This window comes from Anticarsia gemmatalis, chromosome 8 (genome assembly GCF_050436995.1).
Source record: "Anticarsia gemmatalis isolate Benzon Research Colony breed Stoneville strain chromosome 8, ilAntGemm2 primary, whole genome shotgun sequence".
NCBI lineage: Eukaryota > Metazoa > Arthropoda > Insecta > Lepidoptera > Erebidae > Anticarsia > Anticarsia gemmatalis.
In genome coordinates, this window is record NC_134752.1 from 4,839,491 (window position 1) to 4,864,697 (window position 25,207).

A 25,207-nucleotide genomic window follows, 5' to 3' on the forward strand; every position below is an offset into this window, starting at 1 on the left:
GATCAAATTTATATTATTACATAACTCCAAATAACATGGTATGGCACAGAATGATTTAATTTCAGATTAACATTTAATGTTATTGTAACGCTGTCAATTGGATTTTATAACTTTGAAAAGCAAAGCCCTGCGAAGACTTTTATTAATAAACGGAACTAATTCATTTCTACATATTAATGATTTACGATTGGGTGAAGTAACCGTCCATCATTCATCGTTTTTGCGTTTCCAACGCTCGCATTTATTTACAAAATAACCTAGTTTTTAATACATAATGCCTCCACAGCGGTTGCAGCAATATTCAAACGCACAAAGTTAATTGACGCGTGCAATGCCTATTGAATTTTTAACCAATTTATTCCTTTAATGGATGAAAGGAATGGATGATAAAGAAGAATTTTCTATCGATTAGGCCTTGAGTGAAGTTGAGTCCACCGAGTCCAGTACGCCGGTCAAGTACAGGCTCGTTAATATTATTAATATAGGTACCTACATTTTGACATTGGATGACAACTCTGAATGATAAGCACAACATTGCCTACTACAACAAATTGGAAAAACTAAACGTTTTTGAAGTATGGTTGTCATTGGATGTCATAATCGTAACGTCACATTTGACAGACCCGATTATAAATCGTGTATTTATTTACAAGTGAGAAAACAATAATTTCTTTGCTTGTATTGCTCACGGAGTCTTGTTGGTGGAGGGAGCTCAAAAGTTGAATGTAATATTGTTGTAAATTAACGTGCGCAAGTCAGTTCTCCTTCGGATACTCGACTGAAGAGTACTTTTACGTTCTGTACACGTTTCGCTTTAAGTTAAATATTATTTTTGTTTAATAGTAAAAAATAAATCAGCAAAAATGAATCGAAAATTTTTAAACGTTATACTGCTTGGATTCGGTTTTATGTTCGTGTTTACTGCGTTTCAAACTATGGGAAATATAGAGGTAAGGTTTCAATCATTGTTATGCAAATATACCATTCAATAACACTATTTGTTTCAGTATTGTTTACTTTTTGACTGTTGCCTGTAGCACTTGTAGGATGGTTCTTTAAACTATCTTATTCTTCTAATGAAACAGTTATTATGTAAATATTTTATTATATTTTATTATTTATTCACAAAAATACATTGGACAGGACAGCTGGTATCCTTAAACAGATTTTAACTCAAAGAGTATTAGATTTGTTAATCAGTATTTCAATTGTTTACAGTATTTAGCATGCTTAATAAATATAGTGTTCTATTCTCAGTTGATGCAAAATATCCCAGCATTTTTTAACACTATTTAGTGCATTTAAGGGGCAACACACAATTAACTGCCACAATTAATTAATAATTGAAATAACCACAATTAGTCAATAATAAGACTAGAAAAATGATTTCTTGATGATTAACTAATTTAAAATACAATCATCTATACCAAACAATAGTTTATCATAGTAATAAATAAGAAAATACATTTACAATATAGTACACACTGGCAGTTATCACATAACACATGTTCTCTGATAAACATCACTATTTCCTGGCATAGTACACAGACTACACGCCACATGGAACTAGTAGAAAGGATTGCATTCCACATACAAAATGTCATTCTGACCTTGCATCAACTATTTGTATTTCATTGACCTGTTAATGTCAAATCAAATATCATTCAATCTATTACAACACTAGTGTAAAAGTATTAGAAGGTGCTTTTTTTTTACAATAAATGGCCTTCGTAGAGGACAGGTTTATTAGTTTTTTTTATTCAGTAATCTGCTTGTTATTATTGTTCACACTATTAATAATAATATTAATTGAAACTGGCTGTTATTCTTTTTCTTGTTAGGGTGTGTCTTGATAAATTCTGATTTTATGGACTAGTATAAGCTTTGTTAGAAAATAAAAAATAAATGAAATTTAAATTTTAATGTTATTTGCATAGATTACCTTTACAGTCACTTTATTATGTCTGATGTTATTTGTGTATTTATATTTATTGTTTTAAAAGAACAAATCATATAAAAACTTTAGATGTCAGGGAGAAATGTACCCCTTGTGGGGAAATGTATGAACCTCATATGGACTCAACTTAACAAGACAAATAAGGTTAGCTAAAAAAAAGAAAGGTCTGCTGTCTGAAAGCATAACAAATGGTATCATCATATGGAGTATTTTATCACACTTGGATAACACAGTCCTCTATTAATTATCAACTAGATAATCTATTGTAACTCACTACACATTCCATTACCTATTTCTCAGGTTGTATTTTAAACTAATTTGCATTGTAAGGTACCTATTTCGTCTGCAATATTTTCTGCCAAAACAATAAAAAGAAGAGTCCTTTGCATTGAAATGGCAGTTTATGTGTGTGCCTAGCTGTCGTATTTAAGAAATACTAATAAAAGTGCTTTATAAACGCGAATGTCTGTATGTATGTATGCTTAGATCTTAAAAACTACGCATCGGATTATGATGCAGTTTATTTTTTAGTTGATAGAGTGATTCATGAGGATGGTTTATAAGTGAAAATTGTACAGGGCTTTTTTTTTCTTCTGTCTTTTTGAATCATCGGGAGAAACCGCGGCGGGTCGCTAGTATAAAGTATACTGCATACTTAATAGTCGTAAATATTTTGGTACCTATAATCCTGCGTACAAACACATATTTTGGTTACTGACCTATAAGACAATATTCAATTATGTATTTTTTATAAAAAGAAAGCATCATTCCAAGTCTCCATGTAAGTGTGAAGACGTTAGTCGAATACGAAAGCGGATTTTAATTTTTCCGCGTGATTAATGGCTAAGACTAACCCGTTATAGAGTTATTATGCCATTTACTCTAACAGCCTTTATTTTATGAATATTAGTTGAAATTAAAAGCTTTGATAGCTAGAAAAGCAATAACAAACTCTGCAGGTTTTTGTATGTCTTGTCCTGTCCGAAATACCAATAAAAAATGTTATTTTCTTTTTAATTTTTGTACGAGTTTTGGTCATGTCAGCATACTAACATTTATAAAATCTGATAAAGATGTCCATCTAGTATCATGTATATTTTAAATGGGAAATTATTTCAAATAATTTCCATTAATTCGCCAAATTTAAATCTAAAGCATAAAATTTAGTTGTATTGAATTAACAGAGCATTTGTACGTGGCGTAAAAGCAAGGATGATACGCAATCTTTGGAGGACAAAAGAGCGCATAACGCAACACGTGTCGAATACCGATGTGTGATGAACTTGATGTAGGCGGCAAGCAGGAGATCGATCACCCGCGACACCCGCGATTTTTATATTCGCGAACAATACTCTTTGCAGGCACCTCAAAGTGCCGTTAGTTTGATACAAAAACATTTGCTCACATGAAATTTAAATGGCAAATTAAACTGCAGGATAACTAGGATGCAAACGCCAAAATGACCGCCTCCGTGGCGCAGTGGTTTAGTGGGCTCGATTCCTACACGGAACAATTGTTTGGGCGATCCACAACTAATTGGGTTTGGTTGTACTTTGCGTCCGTTGTTTGTATGTTTGTTAAAGTCACCGACACAAGAGCAATTCTTAGTGCGGGAGTTGAGTTAGAACTTCTTTAAGAAGAAAAAACCTATATTCGTTACTTAGTTTTTCACCTGCTGAGCAGTAAATGTTGGAAATGCATCGCGTTAGAGACGTTTAAAATTTAAGAACTGTAAAGACATGTGTTAAAGCGATTCTTGGAGGTATAAAACGAGTGTCTCCTTAAATTTATAATCTTGTTCCTTCGATTTTTGATATTTTATTGTTAATGGAAATGTCTCACAAAGATAACTTACGTTAAAATCCGGCTAAGGACGATGGCCACCTCCGATATCAGTTTTTAATGGAAGTTCGACATAAAATCCTTAAAACAGGTTTAATCTGGACAGCATAAAAAGCGGTGTATATGACTAAACACCTGAAATAACTTTTTTGGGTGTTACTTTTCCACACAGAAGTTCCAAATATCCAAATGTTTACGATGAGTCAATACTTATCAATTCGTTGTTTACACATTCTGTTCATTTTATAATTATTTTAATTTAATAACGTACTCGCAACGTAATTTAATATAATTAGCGACAAACAGATGCTCCTCAGCTGTATTTATTACCATAATATACAATCATGTATTTCGTAATACATTGTGTAATCGATAAAGAACCGACATTATTAAGCGATATTTAAGGACTGTAAGGACGAAATATTGATAATGACGTTTATGGACGGGTATATTCCGTTATTATCACGTGTGCAAGGTACCTACCTTTTATGTTTTGTTGACGTAACCGTAAATTGAGATCATCGTCCGAGATTCGAAAAGGCCATTGTGTAAGTGCCACTAGTGCGTCGATCTCCCATCATACAATGAGAAATGTCATTGAGATAAAACTGATTATTAAGTGTGAATGTACCATTTGTAAGACGTTTACATACAGATGGATATACTTATTTTGTAATATATCTTAGTGACCTCATTTTCAGAAAAATATCCGACACTTAGATAGCTTTTTATCTTATTATTTTGAATGAATGCATATCTCTTCCGAGTTGCGCCGTGGCATTGATGCTGCATTAACTTCTTAGTTCTGCGTAAGATATCTGACGTAAAATAATATCGATATTGCATTAGAAGCGAAAGTTGTTTGTGTTCGGTGTTCTACAAAGTTACTTGTTTGTTTATTTACTTATTCAAAACTTGGTATATTTAGATGATTACGGTCTTTTTTCAGGCAGTTGTTACCTCTTTTTTAAATAGTTCGATTTCAATCTATGCAACTACACACGGCATTATTTCTTAATGCAACATGTTTCTTTCAGCTTCTTTATTCAAGCTACTTATTGATTTTGTGATACAAACTAATATAACACTTAGAGAGATTGATAGGAGAGGTTGTCATCGAGTTCTATAACATTTCTCTATGTATTCTGTTTAACTTATTCAAAACAAGCGCTGTGTTTTTAGTGACCTTATTGATAGTAGGTATGCAATAGTATTTTTTTTTACGTAAATGAAGAATCGTTGCGGATGTTACATGCTTACTGGCCGGTATAATTAATTATTCACTTTTTAGTTATATATTCTACTAATTAAACATTATAATTATTATTTATTTTATAATAGACCCGTGTTCCCGGTGTTGGGGAGGTTGATCACTGAGGTCGGTATGAAACAGGCCGCATGTGTTATTAAGTTCAATAAAAACACTTATAAAGAAAATAATTTCAGTTTCAGAAAATAGTGTTATTCCACGTAATGTTCTCTGGTCTCTGCCTATCCATATAGGAAAAAGATTCGATTTTATGTGGGTACGTATGTATATACGTAAACCCCTTTAATGGGACTAACAAATGGAAATTTGTGAATTTATACTCTTTCCCTCTTATGCATAAACACACTATAAACCTAAAAATTTGTTAAAACACTACTATAATATGTTTTCTCTTTTTCATTTCGCTAAGGAGTGAAAGAAACAAAACTCTTTATAAGACTTTCATAACTTCATATATTTTTATGAAAAAGAGGGTTTGTATTTATTCGGCCTTAGGTATTTGTGACTACATAAAAATATGATGAACAGCTTTTAAGTTTATCGTGAACAAATACGCGGGGTGGGAGGACATCTTTAAATATGTAATGATATTGTTCAATATTGTTTAAAGAGTGTTTGAAGTAGTATGTTGACCCTGTATCTGTAGCCCATTGTTATGTCACTTATGTTTTATCAATCAATCACTAAGTGGGTTGTTGCACTCGATGGACGATGTTACGCAGTCGTTGAACGGGCGAAAGGCCTCGTCCAGTACTTATAAATACGCGCCTATAGTACAAAGTATAGCGGTATAGCTCTAGGTGCCGATACTTTCCCTCTGTTATTGCATTTAACGTCGTGACTGCCGACAATTTACAGGACGGCAATATTGTCTGCACTTAAATACAATACAACACTACACACAATACAATTACGTTTTTTACAGAGATTCCATGGCTAAAATCCATTATTTTTACATATTTTCTTGACTATGTTATTTTTCTTCACTTTGTTTCCCAATGACCAATCCCAATTATGTCACCTTTACTTTGTGCTGTTCGATGCTACCTGCGTTGCAGACAGACATCCTCGTTTACAAAGGTTTTATTGGTTGTTCCAATATTCCAAACGTTTACTTACATATGTGTCCCATTTAGAAGACCTTATACTTATTTATTAAAACAATATTATTATTAGTCTTGGGTTATTATAACAAACTTAATGCAATGGAATAGAGATAACAAAAATAAAACATTAACTTAAGAAGATATTTTATTTTCCCCCGATGAATGCTCTTGACGTAAATATGACGCGCGTAGGCGAAAACGTTGCGAAGTAAAATTATTTATGTATCAAAATAATAAACCGAAATAGTAAAGACAGCATAATTTTATTGGATCGTTCCATTAGCCGATTGAATTACTCTTAATCTTAGGGCTCCCTAAGGTTATCCGTAACACAACAAATACCTAGTGTTTACTCAGTCTTCATTATTTAGTCACATCTTCAAGAGGATAAAACATCAAGTGGATGTTTATCATTGTTTGTCTACAACTCGATAAATTCAAGGATTTGTTTGTATTCAATTTAGGTCAGATAGATCTACTGGAGAGATATTTATTTTCAAGGGTTTTTTCAATGACGTATCGCTTTCAGATAATTTGTGAGGTTGAAAGTACACCTCACGCACCTGAACGAATGCAACAGTATGATAAATGAGCTGTTTTATGTTAACCTTTATTCCGGAAGCACAGTACATTGCTACAAGTCCTATAAGGGTTTTAATTATAATTATAACCTGATTATTGAGTAATGACGAATGTCGTGTACATAACAACTGTAGATAAAAGAAACGCGAAGTGAAAATTAAATGGTACATTGCATATTGTGGCAAGAAACTGTCTACAATTTAACGACTTGTTTTTATCTTGTAACTTGGTGTTTATTTGTCCGCAAAGAGTCGTCGTTCAATGACCTCCTCAAGTAAGCAACGTAAATTTTGGGACGATGCTGCAGAATCCAAAACCTGTGTTTCAAAGGGAACCAGTTTAATTTGGGGAAAAAAATTACGGACGGGTTTTGAACATAACTTGATCGGTACCCTTCCCAACTTTCATTTTGGACTTTCCACTACACTCTTTAAAAAAATATATTCGAAGACAATTTTCCTTTTATCTACACTTTCCGTTATAAAATCCACATAACAATTTTACGTGCGAGTCTCTAATAAATCCCGCCGCTATTTTACATTAACAACGTAGATTGTAGCAAAACTATTGCTCTTGAAATTTTGTATATTTTTCAGCATACTACAGAATTTATTGCTCTTGTGAGTCCATCCACATAATAGGTTATTGTTGGTTGTGAAACTGTCAATTAAATCACATTCACAAGACACACTCCTTATTAAGTGATGTTTTGGCAATATTTAACATCCTTGTATGTCCAAATGCAGATGCATGTTGGATTTGGTTTAAGGAAAATTTTGAAATCGAAAGTATTGTTGGTCGACATATTACGACACGAATGGTTTATCGCATTGATATAAACACTTTAACGAACCAAACATGTGGAGTGATATTTTCAAAGTTTATCGATATTGTTTTTGAGTGGACATCCCACGCTTTCTCGTTTCGAAAGCAGATGCATCGTGGCGAAATTTTGGGGACAACAAGGTTGTAAATATAAAATCCTAAATGCTTTTAAACAATTTGCGAAATTTAAATAAGAGAAACTGCAATCAAATATCATAAAGAAACCCAAGCTGTCGGAATATAAAATGAGGTTTTATAGAGATGCTGCGAGTTATCTATATTTGGGTAAAGTCCATAAACATTCTACAATGTCAAGTACGCGCTGCGTCCGTTCTTGATCTTTTGATTATGCGAAACTGTTTCAAGGTTTGTGATAAATCTTCTCTGCATATTAATTTATTGGAAGAAGTGTCACTAATGAATTCATTATGATAATGAGGTGCAGTTTAAGATCGTAGCGATAGATATAAGATACAAACGTTTAACACGATGTTAAACTATCATTAGTATTATTTATAATTGATGAGTTACCACCAGTTATTAAAATTTGCTTTCTTGTTATTCAAATTTTCGTGATGTTGAAATAATTTATCTATTAACATTAAATAAACTAAAACTACGAAGATAACATAAGAGTAAAATACCAATCCCTTATCACTAGTTAAATTTTGATTTAGTACTTTGTCATAACGACAACATATTTTGAGAAAACATGTACCTTACGCATAAACATATAATACATATGATACAAAACATTACGTGATTTAACTTAACAGATAAATAACTTATAATTGATTTCATTCTCTCATTTTCCGCAGAAAACTGTTTTAGACAGTATATCACAAGATGACCCGGCGTTCACTGGCGATGGTTACACCTCCCTGGCCATCATATACGCCACCCTGGCGATATGCAACTGGATGGCACCTTCCATCATCACCATCACAGGGCCCAGAGGTGCCATGATCATTGGTGGACTCACTTATTTGTAAGTACACTTTCAGAAATATCACCTTGACTTTCCATTAGTCGCTATAAAGTAAAACTTTTCCACATAAGACCATAAATTAATTTCACGAAGATTGTCTTAAAAATTGTCATTATAACAAGTTCCGACTGACTTTACAGTCGGAACTTGACAAAATACTTTGCTGAATTGCTACCTTCGTTCGACGTCAATGACCTGTCGCAAAAAGTTAAATTACTTTGAAACTGAACTTGCAAGGCTGTGACAATGATAATATCAGTAAGAAATCTAGAGCAGACAATTATTCACGTTTTTACGATTAGGAACAATTAATCACGATATTTTTACTTCATTTCTAATTCAACACTTAAGCTAAAGCGCTTCATAGTTCTCTTTTTATTACCTAGACTGAGTTGTTATCAAGTTTTTACATCTTTGTACAACAATTAATTGATTTTTACTTTAATAATATTGGACGGTTAGAAACTCGGGTAACGTCAACAAAACACTGTTTTGTAAGAGTGCTTATTTATAGTTTGAAACCTCAACACGACCAGTAGAGTTTTCTGTTCAGCGGTGTGTTGCATTTTCCATTTTCTCGGCATTGCAAATAATACGAATCACATCATGCTCCGCAACGAAACCTCACGTTTCTTGGCCAATTTAAGATTGGAAACGAACTCTACAAGATTTCATAGTTATTCCTGAGAAACTACTATGCAATTGCTAAGTTTTTGCTTTCAGAAAAACCGGTACTAAGTATTCAGTCAGTCACAAAAAATAACTGCGTTATATTTCAAATTCTGCGGAAGGATCTCTTGATTACACACATTTTATATAATTATTAATGTTTCGTCTAAATCCGTTTAAAAGTGGGAAATGTCTGAAGATCATCTAAAATGTTAAGTCTACGTAGTACGCAGTTTTTGTGTTCGTAGTTGCATGCAGAAGTTAACTTTGATTACATAAATTCTCTTAGACCAGCCAGTGATTATTATGCAATCTTTTTTGACAAGCATGGGTGTAAATAGTTAATAGTAATCAATCAGCTGTCGATTTGTAGGTCGTAGGTAAGACTATCGGGGTTTGTGGTCCATTGTAACGCCATTGATGATTACGTCATGACAGCCTCATGTATTGAGAACGAATTTTGCAGTGGTTTTGTTGTTTGAAAGTTGACTGCCCGAAGTAGAAAATAGATATCTAAAGATTTTAAGAAAATATAAAAGACCAACATTTCGAAAAAGATAGCATCACTTTACTGCGCAGTTTTCTTACCCGATTCCATAGCAAGTGTCGTTAAACGGGATTTTAATTACATTTTATTTTATTTGATTGATTGATATATGTACGTTTATTTTCTTCTTTGTACAGTTCTTATCAAGCAGGGTCAAATTTATTAAGTAAATGGTAAAAAGCATGACGGCGAATAACAAGATTGAAAAAAGAACTGTACGAGAAACAAATAACTTTACGTCATCGAGTTGCTGTCACTTTTATCGTTATTTAACCTCTGACATAATTCACTTATCTGTAGGTAAAGGACGACAATTTATTACACGAACGAGACATTGTTTATAAAACACAATGGAAACATCTTGCGGTTTCATATTTTAATTCCTTCATGATCGGTTTATGTATCCTTCTAAACTCTGATATGTGGTGAGATTTAGAACTCTCTATCACGCAAACGAAGTTCGTTTTCCTTGTTAAGAACTATTACGCAACGTCAGTTGTTACTAGGAAGTCAATCTATCAGCAAATGAAGCAATTAGTGAGTACATAGTTAAAGTTAGACGATATGAGAATCCGTGCTGAAACTACGTTCGCAGAGCTGTCTAATTAAACTATCGTAGATTACAGTTGTCTCCAATTTGAGCTGTCGACCGTGCCTAATGGCTCTATTGGCTCTTAGTAGAGATCTATATGCTATTAACTTTCGCACATCTATATAGTGTTATTGATGAATATGAAAACGTAACAAGCTTTCAAACAAGCCACTCGTATAATTTAATTTGTGGTAAAAGACATAAAATCTCGGTGAATACTTTCACCGTCCATTTGGTTGTAAACAGGCGGTGGATAACTCACGCATTATTATCACACATGTGCGATGTCTTGAGCTGCGCCTGCGCACCGTATCGGATTTCACATTGCGTGATGTTCTATGGTTCTTATAAAGGTTTTTCGTGCTAAGGATGTGTTAATCGCGATATATCCTTTACAGAAAAAACTGTCGGCGTCTGAAGCCTGAACATACATTGAAGACATTTTAAAAACACTTAAGGCTTTTTTCTCTTGTAATTTATTTCGCAAAGAACACGACGTGACATCATAAAAACATTAAATCCTTGTTCGTTATTTTTCTTAAATTTTTGTATGAAGGAGTGCAATTCCTTTTGTTCAACGTCTAAACAAATGTATAGAGTAGGCGTATGTTTCGGCACGTTCTACAAATTCTTTTGTAAAACTGAAGGTCGCTATTTGAAAGTTCGAAGACATAAAAGTAGGTGTGAATTGCTGTGTTTGGAAGTAGATATTAGAATCAAAACACATATATTAGGCATTAGCAATCAAATTAATTCAGTAGGACAGCCTCATTTGGTGAATTATTGTTATGGTGCATGGATGATTTGCAGTTTTATATTTTGAAGATAGAAATTGGCTATCTAAAGTCATTTTCACAGAACGAGTCACTGTCTCTATTACGTTATAGTGAATAGTGAATACCTAGTATACTATAGTGACGTAGTTCGGTGTTTTGTAGTTCAGTTGGGCCCACATAACTGCTCATTACATGTACCCAATGCACGGTCCGTTATGTCGGTGTGTTATGCATTTTAAATGAGCAGCTCTACTCAGTACTTACAATATTTCGGTTGTTGCTCGCGATCTAATTACAAATCCATGTTTGTACGTCTAGTTATTGTATAAAGAGAGGCTACTTTACGCTACGTCGGTACGGTCAAGGACTACGAGTACGTATACGTGTATAGTAACAGTCATTGGTCTCTGACGGCTGTGGCCAGTGGGTGTGTCAAGAGTGACACACCCACTTCTTGCATACTGAACTACGGATACATATTCCTTTAGTCTTCAAGTTTTATACAATTATCTTTCTTTGTCTCTATCTTTCGAACATTCCAACGCGTGTTTATTTATTACCAGATTGTATATTCAAATAGTAAAAGGAATAAAGGAGCTTTGTAAGGAAACTCACGACATTCACGTTGATAATGTATTCTAAAAGTGTAGAATTCTCTAGGGACAATACAGACAGTATTGATAGAAAATAACTTATTGTATTTTACATCGTACTGTGAAATAAATTGAAATGATACTACGCGTAGTTCACAACTACGGTGATAACAGCAATCATTATGCAGTACCGGATACTAAATACTGGCTAATAATAACATGTTAAAGGTACAGCCATTAAAAAGTAATACGTATAAGGAACTTGTCAATCCAATTATGTCTTGACTTCTACACAAGTTAACACAAGCCGTTTTAAGGTAGTTAACCGAATGCCAATGTTGCAGTTATACTTATTTGAAGTATTTTAGTAAATCTGGATTCTTTCTACCATAGTTAACTTATCTGTTTTTGTCGTGGATAGAATAGCATCGTACAGATTCGACAGTATGTATACTATGTATTGGTCAGGTGCTTTAATTACATTTCCGTTGTTTTGGCTGGCAAAATAATATTAAGTGCCTCAGACGACGGGGAAAACTCGGTAGGCCGTAGGGCATATTCTTATGGTCATTCACCTGAGTTTTTATGAGTATATCCTTTACAAATATGTGCATAAATATTAATCGACGTCGAGTGCACTGGTATTCGTGTACGTATCGAAATATTTTCGCTCGCAAACCTTCACTAGACTAGATCACGCCCCCTCAAGGTTGTTCGTTGGCTTTGTTGCATAGTTCCACTTGCCTTTCATTTATTTATAACAATATATTATTTATGGAACCAAATATAATAACATTCATATAAAATTAAGTCAATTTGACTCATTAGAAACGCTGTTTTGTTCTTCCTCATAGTAATAAGTATCTATTTCCTACATACAAATGCGTGACGTGAATGATCTTTAATAGGTTCGTTTAGTGATTTGTACTGTCCTATTTTAAGTCTAATTGCGAACAGACTATTAGACTATTAACCTTGAAAAACATAATACGAGAAAGAACTCTCAATTAACATATTTACCTAGAAACTCGATATTTTAACAAGCGCTCTGATTGCTAAATCGAGATTACTTGGTAAGTGTTGTCAACGAGGAAAGTTAGAGGCAATTGCTTAACAGCAAGTAATGGGAACTGTGGTGTCTATTGCCTCATGTCAGAGTGGAACAGGAGTTAACTGTTATATGATATCTAGTTATCGACATTGCACTCATTTTAGTTTTGTACTTATTTCGTAAGTACCTTGATAATGATTAGCCGTAATGAGTCCATAATAAAAGTACTACGTTAGATATATTTATGTAAGTAAGCCGTTAGAAAGTATATCGTAAATATTTATATTCTCCGCATAGTTCGAGTTTCCAGTGGAGGAAAGTGTGTGGAAAATCATACTCGGCTGCAGTTTCGGTCCGGAGAACATTGCTCTTTAGAAGAAGTATAGTGGTGTCATCATTCATTATCTGTCCTTTTGTAAAGCCTAGCTATGTAGAAGTAGGTGTCTGCTATATAGCGATGCTTTGTTACAACATTATTTACGCAAGTTCGATGTTTGTCACACACACACACAATAGGCAGAGGTTTTCAAAGTACTATACATTATATCTAATGACTGTACCTGTATGTATGCGAATGCATATTGTGTGAGATACGATAAAAGCGCGTAGTTTTATTACTAGGTAGTTAATTATGATGATAGTGTCGATGTTCTGACGAAATAACACAAAGGAACGATGTATTATGTCGAACTTGTACGCCTGTCACCACGACAATAGCTTTTCCTATTGTTCTATCACTCTCAGTGTTTATGTTGCGTCATCTGCTTGCATTGTACGAGAGCCACGTGGTTGAGCCGCTGCTACAGACTGTAATTACTTCCGCTAATCGCATGAAATAGACGAAGTAATCGCTTGTACTTATTTCTAATTATGTTGTTGGTATTGCCAGGAATCGTGCCTTAGTTATAGTAAACTGTGTAGAGATGTTAAAGTCGAGTCCCTCGCTCACTATCACATAAATTTGTTATCTCCTAATACATCACTGTGCGTAATGTAAGCAAAATTATATTTTGTGGGATTTCCCGACCGAAATCTCGTTTATGCAATAAGGATAAAACTTACTTTTCTAAAATTGTTACGTCAATCACGGAAATGCTTTCTATGGGCCTTTTAAAACTTCGCAATTTAGTTATAAAACTGATTGTACAATGTTTATGATGGGCAAATGGGTAGGTGGATAGATGCGCTCTTTGAAACCGTAGGACTGACTAATTCTTTAGTAAAGTTTGCTACATTGAATATTATTCAACAGTTAGAAAATTCCCTAAGGGATAATTGACATCAAGATGTAACATCATAATGTGACAGGCGTTATAACAAATGACGAAGAAAATTACCAGGAAAACTTGTTATAATGTCCAGCAAGTATTACAGTTTCAAGTAAAAACAACTGTTTACTTGAGACGTATTTGTAGCTGTTCAAGTGTAAATGATGACAATCAGCAACGGTCACGTCATACTCTCGACTAGACTGGTAACATTACCCACGATCTGTTTTCTCCGTATTCCTCAGTACACAGAGGTCATTACTATTCAAGCAATTCTAAGAGAGTTAGACTCGGAATCGGTCGAGGCTGACGGTCATCCGTACTTAGCGATTCAGTACATTATATAACACCGATACTAGTTTTATGCTCGGACTTCAGAGGCCAGTACAACATAATGTACAATCATGTTGCAATTCGTAAACACTTTTTGCAATTGCATAACAAACGACATTGCATATTTTGTGTGTTAGTAGCCCACTGTGTAGCATATGTCTCACTTATAAGTTCACAGATGGCATCTTGCCAGAGTTCAATTTACTTATTTTACGTGCCTTCGTTTCACTTTTTCTTCTGCATTGGTCGTGAAGTTGGATTAGTTAGGCTTACGTGTACTTCACCGTGCTCGCGACAATCAAAGCAAGTAGTCATTCTTCTATAAATTTGCATTGGATAACACTTTAATAGACTCATTACATAATTCAAGTGAACCTATTATTTTCTCTCCGGTCAAATCTCCGTGTCACTGAACTGTTAGATGAATCATGAATGCTATCGCTAAAATACTCTCATTGTTAATTAAAGTTTCATTGTTAATTATTCATTTATTCTTGTTTTATAACCGAGTAGATATGAATATAGAGAGTATTTCGCCATATCTTACCTTCCTTAACTTTGCTCTCAATCATTGTTTTAAAGTGGATTTCTACCATTCATAGTTTACTTCACATTGTAATTATATTATCACCGTGAAGTTTAAATTATAGTTATTTTACAATATAGTGATTTGTTACGTCTCTTTTTCTCTATTTGCTGCTGATATACCTATTATTCAACTATCACGTATGATCAGAATAACTCCTAGTCACATACTAGTATTGTTATCAGACTTTGATGTTTAGGAACTATGACATTCTTAGCAAGCTTAGGAACTAATACTATAGCATCCGCCTTTGAAGGAGAATCCAACATTGTCTTATTTTCCAATCTTTAAATGAAATTGTTTATTGTGATGTGTGGACTTGTAACAAGAGGCCGTAGACTGTACTGACAGTGGATAAAAAACCCAACCAGGATGTTCCAACGACAGCGAAAGTACTACGGATCAATAACGAGACGTCCTATTGCAGGTTCTTCATAGTGACTTTCTTGTTCCCGCGCACGTGGCTCTTGTACGTGGCCAGCGTGCTGATCGGCGCGGGCGCCGCCGCCATATGGACCGGTCAAGGCAACTACCTCACGCTCAACAGCGATGCCGACACTATATCCAGGAATTCCGGTGTCTTCTGGGCTATGTTGCAGTGCAGGTAATGATCTATACTTCCTACTACTTGTGTATGTAGAGCCGATATCCCTATTTATTGGCTACACGCTCATAGATTACGAATGTGTTTAGTAAGAAGGAAATGTGTTCTCTTTGTTATGTTGCTTGTTTGAACTATTGTACTGACTACTGAGAGATAAACTATCAACAAGTTAAAATTTACATACATATAACTTAGAGCCACATTCTTTAGAATTACAACTGCATATTGCATCGTAGATCGGATTGCGAGCCTCTAAGTTTTAAAATTAATTGCACGACAACACACTTGAAGTTTGTTACGCATCGCTCAACTCAAATTAATCACTCACTTAATTAGGAAATGTTACAGGAGCACGAAATAAATTGATTTCATAAATATAATCTATAAACACGCACGCACACACGCGAAAATATTCTAAATGACGGTGATTTTTGTCTTTTGCAGCATGTTCTTTGGCAATCTATTCGTGTTCATAAAGTTCCAAGGCAAGACGCACATCGACGTCGAGACCCGCAACGTGGTATTCGGTGTTTTGACAGGAGTATGTGTCGTGGGTCTCGTGTTCCTAATGCTGCTCAGACCTACCAAACGCACGCCCTCCATTGAAGATGCCAAGGTAAACTGCACTCTATTCCATTGACGTAACGTCTATATTACAATTGAATCACGGCCGACTATACCTTTTAAGTTTTAATACCTCATAATTTGTGGTATTTTTGGTATTAACACAATATGCATTCAAATAGGATTATTAAAACTCATAAACAAGTTCTCGATGTCCCTTGACCGATCCTTAAACGACTATGGAAATTTTTATGCAAAGTAGACCTACTTTTGTCTTAGGGTATTAGTAAAGCTTTTGATACAATTTTCAGGGTGAAATTGTCACGCATGAGGTGGCTGAGACTCCGATGGAAGCGTTCAAAGGAGCGTTGAGATTGTTCTGTACCAGAGACATGTTGCTCCTGAGCGTCACTTTCATTTATACTGGTAAGTAGCTTCATATTTCAAACACCTCGATTAGTTTTGTGAGTATGAGTAAACAACGTACGTGCGTATACGCGCGTATACGTCCCGCACGCTACGCTAAGTAAACGCGCTAAGTACGTTTAAACGCGCTAGGCTAGCGCTACCAACTCCTGGTATTTTCGGATAGTCACTTCGCAACCTAGTTCTTGGATTATAAATTGTTTAGCCCATTCTTATCTTAGTTGGGCCAAGGTTCTCGAAAGTTGAACGTCAGGGCATTTTGCCAGTTTTCTCTACAATCGTTCAAAGTTATGCTACTGATTTCTAATCTAAGTTCTGCGACATTATTTAACAATTACACGTTTGTTTTTAATTACCGTAAAGTAACGTTTTCAATCAAAATTGGTTGCTATACATCATTTTGACGAGTAGGTAAATACATAGCAAAATCAAAGTATTTACTAAATATAAGTTGTTTGTTTTAAAAACTATTTTTTACACATATTACTTACATCAGTATCAAGCGTTATATTTAATACGTTCTAAACCAAACTATGTAAAGTTTCATTTAAGAATTCTGGGATCACTGACTGCCGTGACTTGAGCCTGTACAGAATACTAATGAACATTCGACCACGTTTTACCTTGTTTTTCTTTTTCAAAACAATTTCGAAATAACTTTGTAATAAAACTCATTTTTGGGACGATTTCTACCTGCCCCCCCTTGTTATCCTCAATACGTCACTTTAAATTGGTAAACCAGCATTTATAAGGCGCTATCCTCTTTTTGTATTCAATTAATTAGTTGTATAAACCAATATAGAGGTAAACACTTAAAGTTAAAAGAACCGGTTTAAAACATTTCAATGAATCTGCATTTGTAAATGTCAATCCAGTACACGCACGCATTTATTACGCCGGTATAAAGGCACGCGCAAGTAATGGTGACATTATTAAACAATTTTAGTCGAGGTTTTATGGAAATATTTTGACACATGATAATGAATTATTATTATAGTTATGACATATTAATTTGGTTAACATATTTGTGATGTTACACAATTCCTATGGTATTTTAGTTTCCTTCTTCGATTAGAAGTGTCGTATCACTTCCTTTACGTGTTGTTATATTAATTATGCACGTGTGGTGTGCAAATAAGTATATAAATTTTCGTTTAGAATGTCCTGTATGAATAAGTAGATACTCGCAACCTTGAGCACATTGACCATCACTTTACCATGGATAACTCCATAAAAATAATGATATCGTGTATCATTGTAAACGTGAGATATTCGACCTTTCGCTTAAAATGCGACGAAGAACAATACATAGGTACAGTTCCACGTTATTGCTTACAAATATTTTTGATTGAATTAGTAATTCTGGGAAGGTTCCAGTAATCTATGGCTTAATATAATCGTAATCATCAGGTAGTATTTCTTTCAACTGCGTTCTGTATTAGAGTGGGCTTCCAGTCTCGACGAATGCAGCTGGATACCAATGTTTTACAGGGAGCGACTGCCAGTCAGACCTCCACAATCCAGTTTTAACACGACTCCCAAATTGAAATAGTTTTATATGCACTCATCAAATACCTACCTGTAAAAATATCTTATAATATGAACTTTCATAAAATTAATTTTCTTCATGTGTTTCAGGTGTGGAGCTGTCGTTCTTCAGCGGCGTGTACAGCCCCAGCATCGGGTTCACACTCGCTATGGGAGAGAACGCTAAACAACTGGTCGGATTGTCCGGAGTCTTCATCGGTATGGGAGAGGTGCTCGGTGAGTTTGCTACCTTATTTCTTGTTCTTTAAGGTCTGTTTTACTTTGTATAGTTCTATCTTTGAAGAAGGTTGTAGGTTGACACAAAAAGGCTCAATAAAAACGGGACATATTTGCACAGAAATTAAATTATTTGCAGTCAAATATATGCCGTCGACACGTCACTTGTTCACTTTATTCCATAATAGTCAAATTATTTTTCTTATGAGAGTATATTTGAAACGATTTATCTATAAATATCTTATCTACAATGAAAAGAGACGGGGTCAAGGCTGATAGTGCAATAAACTATACGTTTGTCACCTTGAACAAATATTAGGAATTATTTCTATTATGCTTACAAATAACCATTTAAAATAAAAATGAGGTAGTTATACAGCATAGCTTACATATTATTATAGTTATAATTATGACGTGTAAGAATTTAAACACCATGTATTACAAGATGTTTATGGTAAATGAAGTGAAAAAAGTAAGCAAAATTCGTGTTTGGTATCATTCTGCATTTTCTGACCACTCTCATACGAAAAAAGCGTCATATTATACATACACTAGCTGACCCGGTAAACGTTGTTTTGCCATATAAATAGAATAAAAAATAGTGTCACTTAGGGGTATAAAAAATAGATGTTGGCCGATTCTCAGACCTACTCAATATGCTCACAAAATTTCATCAAAATCGGTCAAGCCGTTTCGGAGGAGTATGGCAACGAAAACTGTGACGCGAGAATTTTATATTATACATACATTGTGTAAATAAATTGTGTACATAAAGGAAATTTATCATTAATAATATTGATTTAAAAATACAATAGACCATTGTTAATACCACTTAGAACGTAAAATTACAAAATTAATGTATTTTTTATTAATTATCAATATGGTTATTGAAGAACAATGTCAGTAGTGATTATCTTAAGATAAATGCTACAAGATTATTGATATTGACTTTGGGCTTACACTCGATACTCAGTATTGGGTAATTGATCCGGTAAAATAGATAGCTGTAAAACTAACACACTTTCATAACGTCTACTTTACTTATAATTTCGTAATATTTACTTTAAAATTCAATGTTTTGTCTTGTTTCATAATATTTCATGACGGTAGAAAAGTTTGTGTTTGAATTAAAATATTTAAGTTAGCGATAAATGATAATCAAAATGTTGATTGTTTATATTGCCGCTATCTTGTGAAATCAATTAGTTGGGGTAAACCAATGCTATTAGTATCTATAATTAAATTTAATAAAACGTTTCCTATCTGCAAAATTGTTCATTTGTTTGTAATGATAAAGGTACATTGTACCCCCATGGTATTAGATGGGATGCTTTTTGGCTATTTTAGTTTCGGACATATTCTATGACGTTTTTCTTTAGTTTATCCATTGTATAGCAATCATGACTCGTAAGTACGTCATGTAAAGTACTTTGGAACAAACTGTTTCCTGTACTGCGGGTACCGTTGTGAACAATACATTTTATGAAAACCCAAAGCCTTACAAATATTTGAATCATAAGGTAAAAGATCCCTTGCCTCAAGACTAACTACAACGCATTGCGTACATTTGCTGACGACACAGTTTTCCCCGACCCAATTAGTTTTTCAATATTTTCAACCGCGTCATGCCCTCTAGCGGCTTGTGTTTGAAATAGTTGCGTGACGTCACAGAACATAAAACAATTTCTTTACTGAGTTGTAAATATTCGTGTCTTTATTACAGGTGGAGCTCTATTCGGTATCCTGGGTTCAAAGACAACCCGTTGGGGTCGCGATCCCATCGTGATCATGGGCTACTTCATCCACCTCGGCAGTTTCTTCCTGATCTTCATCAACCTGCCAACAGTGGCGCCCTTCGGTGACACTGAGGAAGTGTCGTACATCACGCCGTCACCACAACTGGCCATGTTCTGCAGTTTCCTACTTGGTTTCGGAGATGCTTGCTTCAATACTCAGATTTACTCAATTTTGGGTGGAAATTATTCAGATAACAGCACCTCTGCGTTCGCGCTGTTTAAGTTTACTCAGGTGAGTTCTTTTATTATGCATTTTGTTAACTAGGTAGGATTTTAAAAGTATAATTTTATATGTGTAATAATAGTCCTTTGAATTGTGCGTCAATTTGTAGTTAACCACATTAGTTATGGAAAAGTTTATGAGGTTGGTTGTATGTACCAGTATTATTTTTCTCAAAAAACATTCATCGCAACGTTTTGATAAAATTTGGTACGCAAATAAGCTAGTCTTTTACATGAACTTGAAATGCGACTAGTTTTTAAATTATCTCATTATCAAAAACTACAAGTCGAGCTTGATTTCTATATAAAAATAAAAATACAATTGGTCGTTAATTGTACAAATGGCAAAGGCAAAGCAATTAACATTTCAAGGTTAACACGACATATGGATAAAACTATGACGGAGCGATATCGCTTCTATTTTTATATAGAAAATGTAATTACTAGATAACTGATTTCTAATACACAATTTCCTTGTTTGATATTTTGGATGATATTGTATTTTTGGTACCGATTTCTCTCACACGGTGGCGCTGTATGTTATAAAAGCTTATTGTAATGCCACTTTATATCAAATTACTGTAAAATGTTCTAGACAAATGCATTTTTTTGGGCTAATTTTGTAGTGGTAGAACTATTAAATATAAATGTGGTTGCGAATGGTTTATTAACTAAAATAACCCGCGATAAATCTGAATTTAATTATAAATGTATGATAAAAATCAGAAACTTCTATAGTTCAATTAACAGCTATTGAAATAGGCCCAACAGTTTTGCAATTTCTTACTTGTTAGAGTTATTTAATAAGTACCGACCTTGCACATGCTTGAAGAAACTCTTATCTGCAAACGATTAACTTTGTTGCCTTGATTCAATCAAATCACACTTAAAGTGCAGTAAACAAGAGATAATGATTGAAATGTGGCACACTATAGTCTAACCACTTAGTAGAGAACCTTGCATGCTATGTTCCCGGATGACGGAGGGAGACAAAATATCAAATTCCGAGCTTCATTCATCAACAATCTTATGCAGCAGACATTTGTCTATACGATTTATTTACGACGAGATTTAAGTACCTATATATGTCCAAATAATGGACATGTAGGTACTTAAATTTCAATTACTCATTAGACATATCGTGCGTTCCAAGGCTCTCTACTAAGTTGTCGGACTATAATTTAATTGCAACATGATTAAATATGCCCACATTGGTCATGGCTTGAGGAAAATACACTAGTCTTAATATCAATGTTTACTCTAACACTAATTTGTATATTAATCTCTGCTAGATTACTAGTTAACCTACTATTTAGTTATACAAACGGGGCATGGCCTTCCACTTTTGGTTTAGTGCAATTTTCCTTAATGATTTTGTATCTATGCTAAATATTTTAAAGTTCTAGCTTGTATGTATGTTAGCCTTGTCAACGGTGACATGTTGTACGAACGAGAATGCAAGGTTACATTAGACCTGCATTTTACATACCTTTGCACTATCTGCGTACACGCAAAAAGTCGTAAACCTAAAACATGCTGGTGTTCAATTGTTATGTGATTTAGGCATGTTAAATATTTTGTGTATGTTAATGAGTATTATTAACTCTATATAGAGGCCAGATTTAGTGACTCAGCTAGTGGTTAGTGTTTGTTTTTTTAAACGCTGATAAAATATGAATTAAATTCAAACCAATACATCCAAGATGCCAATTCATACTTGTAGTACACGCCGTTAGAATACGGCGGCGTTCTATTTCATATATCTGTATCATTTCCTGTACACATGTATTCAACGTTTTCTTAAACTGAAATATTTTTTTGTTTCGTCAGTCCCTGGCGGCGGCGGCGTGCTTCTTCTACTCGTCGAAGGCGCTGCTGTCGGTGCAGCTGATCGTGCTGGGCGTGCTGGCGTCGCTGGGCACGGCCACGTTCTGCCGCGTGGAGTGGGGCTCGCGCGCGCGCGCCCGCGCCGCGGCGCTCGACGACGACAAGGCCTCGCCCACGCACGCGCTCGCCGACAACGCGCTGCACTACGACTGAGCACGACAGCTCTCACGTCAACCTCATGCTTTTCTACTTACTAATCTTTAGGCCGATTTCGTAGCTATGCTTATTCACGGCGAAGGCCAACAGTTAGATACGTTGGGCACGGAATGAGCGTGGCTATGAAACCAGTCTTAGTAGTGAAATGGGCCTCAAAGGTTTCCCAAAATTCGCCTATTAGAAGAAGTGTCTGTATATAAGATTATTGCTTACTTTAAGATGTTACTTTATTTTATAAATGGATTTTAGTGAAACGTACAGTTTTTACGAGAGATAGCCACATAAGTGATAAAAAGAATAAGCATTTGTAGGTACAGTTACATAAAAAAACAAAGTAAAGGAACATACTAAACTTTACACGTACAATAACTTTTTTCTATTTAATAGCAGCTCTGCCTTCACTATTGCTGCTATTTTTCACAATAGTTACCAGCGCTTGTTATGATTTTGATATTATCGCAACTACTTTTTGACGTATTAAAATATAACGAGATTTTGTAATATACTCAGTGACTAGAGATTCTTCATTGGATAAATAAAATATAATATAATAATCGATTAGTATTGATGTCGCCTTGAGTAGTATTTTAATCACATTCCATAATAAAACAATGAAATATTTATACTAAAGTATTATTATATTTTATTTTAGGAATATTATTTGAAATTATTCAGGAATTAAATTAAAAGTGTGTATATAAAATAAGTGAAATGAAGTATGAGTGTAGGCTGTGTAAGGTAATATCGTAGATTTGTAATTAATGATTATGCATATTAAAACTATTGTTCTTGATAATCAAAATAAAATTGGTAAATTATGAAGCTTTAAAAATCATTGTGCTATCACAATATCACTGCATGTAATTTATCGAAATACAAGCCAAACTAACACCTTAAAAACAGCTTGTTGTTATATTTATTACAACACAAATATTTACAAAATATACACTAGTCCCAAAAATTAAAGGATATAAAAAAACATCCAAATTTTTGGGTGATTTTCAACAAGCTGTAACTCTGAGGAAAATGGTTGTACAGAAAAAATAAAAAAAGCAAATTGTAGCTCCAAGTGTCTAGTTTTCAGATATGACCATGAAATTTTTTTGTCATGGCCAGGTCTGGAGAAATCCTACGAAAACTACCGAAAAAAAAAATTCCAATTTTATTCCCGTCTAAAAAAAGGTCCACGGGCTTCAAAAAAATTTTTTTGATTGTTTCGTTCAAAAGCTCTTTTAGAAAATTTAATTCTCTTTAATTTGCCGTATTCAAAAAGCCTGTACGACGATTTGCCGCGGAGTTATCGTCAATCAAAGCAAAAAAGTTCTTTTTGGCTTTGATATTCAATAACTCCGGAAATAATGATCGTACAGGAAATCAAAGTAAGGTTTTGAAAACTGCACAATTTTCTCTATAAGAAAATGTAAACATCTTTGAGAAAAAAAAAATTTGAATTGAAAACTCGGACTGAAAAAAGGACAAAAATTCGCAAAATTAAGGATATTTGGATAACTTGGTATAACTTTGGATAAAATGGATGAACGAAGGATATCGTCGGTAATTTTTCAACCTCAAAGTGTCCCCTAGAATCCCTCAAAAATTCAAAGCGCTGCGATGTTTTTTTCATTGTGCCCCGAAGCTTCAAATTCTTTGTTTTTGCAAAAATCACCATTATGAGCAATTTTTTTTTTTTTTTTTTATTCTTTATTTAGTTTAGGGACTTTTATATAAAATACATGACAGTCACATCGTACCTTATTACAATGAGCAATTTTGAATTGATGAGTTTAAAAAAAAAAAATTCTCTCTAAAATCTTAATTTTTTCGATTAATAAGCAAATCGCGTGCCTATGCTCATCCTCATCCTCATACTGCAGTTCGCACGCGATTTTTTCTCCGCGCAAACAACGTAACAACGCTTAATCATCCAGCTATGAGTCCTGATTTGAACCCAATTGAGCATGTTTGGGACATGCTTGGGCGTCGGATTGTGGTGAGACAATCTTTTTAATCAAAATAAAGATTTTAGAGAGAAAAATTTTTTTTTATTAAAATAATGAATAACAATCACGAAATTGCTCACAATGGTGATTTTGCAAAAACAAAGAATTTGAAGCTTCGGGGCACAATGAAAAAACCATCGCAGCGCTTTGAATTTTTGAGGGATTCTAGGGGACACTTTGAGGTTGAAAAATTACCGACGATATCCTTCGTTCATCCATTTTATCCAAAGTTATACCAAGTTATCCAAATATCCTTAATTTTGCGAATTTTTGTCCTTTTTTCAGTCCGAGTTTTCAATTCAAAATTTTTTTTTTTCTCAAAGATGTTTACATTTTCTTATAGAGAAAATTGTGCAGTTTTCAAAACCTTACTTTGATTTCCTGTACGATCATTATTTCCGGAGTTATTGAATATCAAAGTCAAAAAGAACTTTTTTGCTTTGATTGACGATAACTCCGCGGCAAATCGTCGTACAGGCTTTTTGAATACGGCAAATTAAAGAGGATTAAATTTTCTAAAAGAGCTTTTGAACGAAACAATCAAAAAAATTTTTTTGAAGCCCGTGGACCTTTTTTTAGACGGGAAAAAATTTGGAATTTTTTTTTTCGGTAGTTTTCGTAGGATTTCTCCAGACCTGGCCATGACAAAAAAATTTCATGGTCATATCTGAAAACTAGACACTTGGAGCTACAATTTGCTTTTTTTATTTTTTCTGTACAACCATTTTCCTTAGAGTTACAGCTAGTTGAAAATCACCTAAAAATTTGGATGTTTTTTTATATCCTTTAATTTTTGGGACTAG

General features: G+C 34.2%; 1 protein-coding gene across 1 annotated transcript; it reads left to right on the plus strand.

The window, feature by feature from the left end:
• The first annotated feature begins 615 nt into the window (after nt 1-615).
• LOC142974753 (UNC93-like protein MFSD11) lies at nt 616-24,655 on the plus strand. The gene is made up of 8 exons (XM_076117248.1): nt 616-950; nt 8,401-8,570; nt 15,413-15,589; nt 16,034-16,205; nt 16,465-16,579; nt 18,218-18,343; nt 20,067-20,371; nt 22,192-24,655. The coding sequence occupies exons 1-8, from the start codon at nt 864-866 to the stop codon at nt 22,399-22,401; spliced, it is 1,362 nt and encodes a 453-aa protein (XP_075973363.1). The 5' UTR covers nt 616-863; the 3' UTR covers nt 22,402-24,655.
• Nucleotides 24,656-25,207: the final 552 nt, after the last annotated feature.

Excerpts from the sequence above, each read along its gene's own strand:
- LOC142974753 (XM_076117248.1), top strand. The coding sequence starts at position 864 with ATGAATCGAAAATTTTTAAACGTTATACTGCTTGGATTCGGTTTTATG. Across the intron at positions 15,590-16,033 it reads TGGGCTATGTTGCAGTGCAG|CATGTTCTTTGGCAATCTAT; the intron begins GTAATGATCTAT and ends TGTCTTTTGCAG. Across the intron at positions 20,372-22,191 it reads CGCTGTTTAAGTTTACTCAG|TCCCTGGCGGCGGCGGCGTG; the intron begins GTGAGTTCTTTT and ends TTGTTTCGTCAG.